At 58.6% G+C, this 3,582-nt stretch overlaps 1 protein-coding gene across 1 annotated transcript in view; it reads right to left on the reverse strand.

Moving 5' to 3' along the window:
- Positions 1–3,582, reverse strand: part of VSTM4 (V-set and transmembrane domain containing 4) — an 89,074-nt gene that overhangs the window by 84,859 nt on the left and 633 nt on the right. Inside the window, exon 2 of the mRNA XM_006757152.2 lies at positions 2,191–2,595. Within this exon, the coding sequence (XP_006757215.1) occupies positions 2,191–2,595 (405 nt within the window). The remainder of the gene's footprint in view (positions 1–2,190; positions 2,596–3,582) is intronic.

A 3,582-nucleotide genomic window follows, 5' to 3' on the forward strand; every position in this document is an offset into this window, starting at 1 on the left:
CCGAGTGGCTAGTGGCTGGAGAAGCCCACGAAGAGGAGGAGGGCAGAGTGAGCATTTAGGAAGCCGGGCTCCAGGGCCCAGGGCAAAGGCGCTCGATCCAGAACCGCCTCTGACGTCTCTATTTAATATTCTGATTGGACGTCTTAGCCCACAGGACTTTTCTTTGTGTTGTTTGTTTCGATCTTGTTTTCCATGTAAGGACCACTGAGGCGCAGATGCAGGAAAACTAGGCCCCTGGCGATGAGCGAGGCGTGGGCCTGGGGAAGGCCCCCCAGGAGGCTGGGCACAGCCCTGTGTCTGCCTGCATCCCGCAGCCTGGCAGGCGCCTGCACCCACAGCCTGCGGACCCGCTGGCCTAAGGGAGGAATGGTTCTCAGGCCTCCCCTTGGGTTACCTCTCCCTGACCCCTAGCGTAGACCCCGGAAGCCCACGAGGACCGAGGACCCTTCTAGAAGGGCAGGCATTGCTTCCTAAGGTTTTTAACTTTCTCACCAGAAACCCGCCCAGAGGCTGAGGAACCATGAGGACCCACGGGGAACCCAGAACCGTGGGAACAGGAAGCTCAAAGCAGGGCAGACAGGGCGAGGCCCAGCTCCTGGAGAGTTAGAAACACGTTGTCGGGGAGAGCGCGGCGGGGTGGGGGCCTGAGGTCCAGACAGAGACCAAGGGAAGAGGAAGAAGAAAGGAGACAGTGAGTGTGGAGGGAGGGGGAGGGGGAGGGGGGGAGAGAGAAGGGGGAGTTGTGGATGGGAGGGGAAGAAGAGTGAGAAGAGAGAGGGCTTTTGGAGAAGGGGAGGAGGACCAGGACAGTGGAGGGGGTGGAGGAAAGGAGACAGGAATAAAGTGCGAGGAGGAGGAGAGGGGGCAGCTTTTCAACTCCAGGGCATCGCTACAAACTGCCTCTGGTTTGGAGCAAGCACACAGCTGTTGTGGGAGAACCCACGCCACTCCGAGTAGGTTCAGGTGAATGAGGGAGAGGGCTGCTCTCCCCTCTCCCCAGCTGTTCTGTGGGAAACCTGGTTTCTACTCTGACTGGCAGAGCCCTCGCTGTGAGAGACGGATGCGGCCCAGAATGCACTGTGACCCCAAACCGAACACAGACTTGCTTCCCAGCCAAGCAGTCAGACTGGGTTCCCTCAGCCTTCGGTCATCTGAGGTATTTTTCTGCTTTCCGTGCCAAAGTATATATTTATACTAAGATCATTTATTCTCTTGAATTAATTTGCTTAAAAAGTAAAAGTGCTCAACATTTTAGATAATATATCCTTCTGTGCCTAAGAACAGTACAATAAGCAAAGTTTCAGGACTAAGTTGGGCTGCTCAAAGGCTCTCCAGGTAAACTATTCTCATTAACCTATCCCTTGTTCGTGCACTAAAAACACCTTTCACACTGTGTTTAACCCTTGAAAAGAAAGCCCATCAAAACATCACTAATGCCTCTGACACTGTATTGCATGTATACAATAAAGTCCCATTCTTTCTCATATTTGGGACGACCCGCTTTATGGAGAACAAACTCAAAGCAATCCAAGTCTATTAAAATGGTGGTGGGTGCCTCATTGAATAGAACAAGTGTGATAAAACATGCTAGCCCTCCAATATGGCACTTGGTAGCGAAAACGTTCCGGAATGTGGCCACACCTCCCATCCGTCTCCGGAGGGGAGGGCTATGCTGTCCTTTGCCCACCGTCCATGACTTTCTCGGGAGCCCTGCAGCCTGAGCCTTGGAGCAGTTCCTTTGGGGAACGGATCAGAGCCACCAGGCTCCCTGCCCGGAGGCCTGAACTGACCGGGGACCTCCCACTACTGCCTCTCCCCGCCCCCCATGCCTGGCCCACGGCCAAAGCAGCCACACTGCCAGGCCTGAGCGCAGGCGAGGCGTCCACCTGCCCCATCTTTCAAACGTGAAGGAGGCTGTGCTCAGAGGGCGGCTGGGGTGCACGGGGCCAGGCTCTGGCTCCTTCCTGTGCTTGCGTCCTTGTCTGCATACAGCTCAGCGCCGCATCCACAGAGAGACCTGCCTCACAGAGAGACCCCGCCTGGCTCCTGTGGCGAGGCCCTGAGGCTGAGATGTGTCCCTGTGGTGAGGCCCTGAGGCTGAGATGGGCCAGCAGAGTCCCTGAGGCCCCGCCTGGCCCTGAGAGGACCGCGGACCTGTTCCCACGCCTCTCCAGGAGGCGGACTGCTTACCTCTCAGTTCTGTCTCTGCAGAGCTGTTGGACAAGATCGTCCACCTTTTCCTTTGCTGGATGATTTCCTGGACTTTGCAGACATAGTGCCCTTGATCCGCTGGCCGCAGGGTCAGAACAGAGAGCGAGTAATTGTGGAGCCTCCCTTGCCTCTGCTCCCGGAGGCGCAGGCGCTGCTGGTAGGAGCTGTTGTGGAACTTCCCGTAGTACTTCACCGCCCCGTGCTTGCTCCTCCTCACCATCAAGGACACCTTGGAGTTGGGGCGCCCAAAAAACCAGCGCACGGCCAGCAAGCTGTTCCCCCACCTCTTCTGGGAGACGTGGCAGAGGAGAGTGGCGTTGTCCCCCTCCAGGAAGTCAGCCACGGGCCCCGGGGACACGGTCACGTTGAGGGCCCCACAGACGTCTGCGGAGAAAAAGGAAGGAGGACGGTGAGGAAGGCCCTGGCCTCCACAGGGACACAGCGCCCTTCACTCGGGGCAGGAGCTGCAGGAGTGGCTGCCCACCCTCCCTGCTCCCTTGGCCTCAGGGGGCGGGGCTCCTTTGGGAAGCCTCTGTGGGAGCCCATGTAGTTTTCATTTAATTTAATTAGTTGCTGATGTGTAACATTTAGAATTTTTCGCATAAAATTTGAATTTTTTGAATCTCTTAATGTCCAGCCACCTCCCCAAGCTACTTGGACCCGTCGCTGCCGGCCTGGGCGGGCGCTGCTGCGGGTGAGGAACTGCCTCCCAGGGCACTGTCCCTGGTTCAGCCGCTCTGCTGTCACCAGGCCGCCAGCAGGCCAGCAGCACCCACAGTGTTAGACCCCCGCCCGTAGCCACAGCTGCCGGCTTCTTCGTTTCCGGCTCTAAGTCTCTTGGACTCAACTCAGAGCCAAAGAGTAGGAAAAAGACCGAACCAGGAACAGGGGGTGAGAGACACTCCCAATCCCACCCAAGAAACGCTCGCTCCAGACTCAGGCCCCGCCTCCTTGGTGTCTTTGGCTCCTGCTTAGACCCCCAGGAGCGGCCTTTCCGGATTGTGCAGGGCGACCACTGGGCTGCCCTGGAGCCAGGGGCGGCGCCGCCTCTGCAGCAGAACCAGGAGACACAGGAGGCCTGGCACCTCCCGCTGCCAGCAGGGCTGCTTCTCACAGGAGCCACTCCTCGCCCCGCACAGCCCAGCGCACAGCTCCGGACGCCCATTCCCTGCCCACCCCACAGCACGAGCAGGCGCACCAGGCCTCCCACACCACAGTGGCCCCAGGTGCCATCTGGTCACCGGAGGTCAGAGGCAGCAGAAGCTCTGGCCCCTGTCAGTGTTGCAAATGGGCAAGGAGGAAGGAGGACAGGATCAGAGACCTGACTCTCCCTGCACAGGGGCTGGGAGCTGGGGCGGGGGGGATGGGAGG

Source organism: Myotis davidii, unplaced genomic scaffold (genome assembly GCF_000327345.1).
Source record: "Myotis davidii unplaced genomic scaffold, ASM32734v1 scaffold854, whole genome shotgun sequence".
In the NCBI taxonomy this organism is placed as follows: Eukaryota; Metazoa; Chordata; class Mammalia; order Chiroptera; family Vespertilionidae; genus Myotis; species Myotis davidii.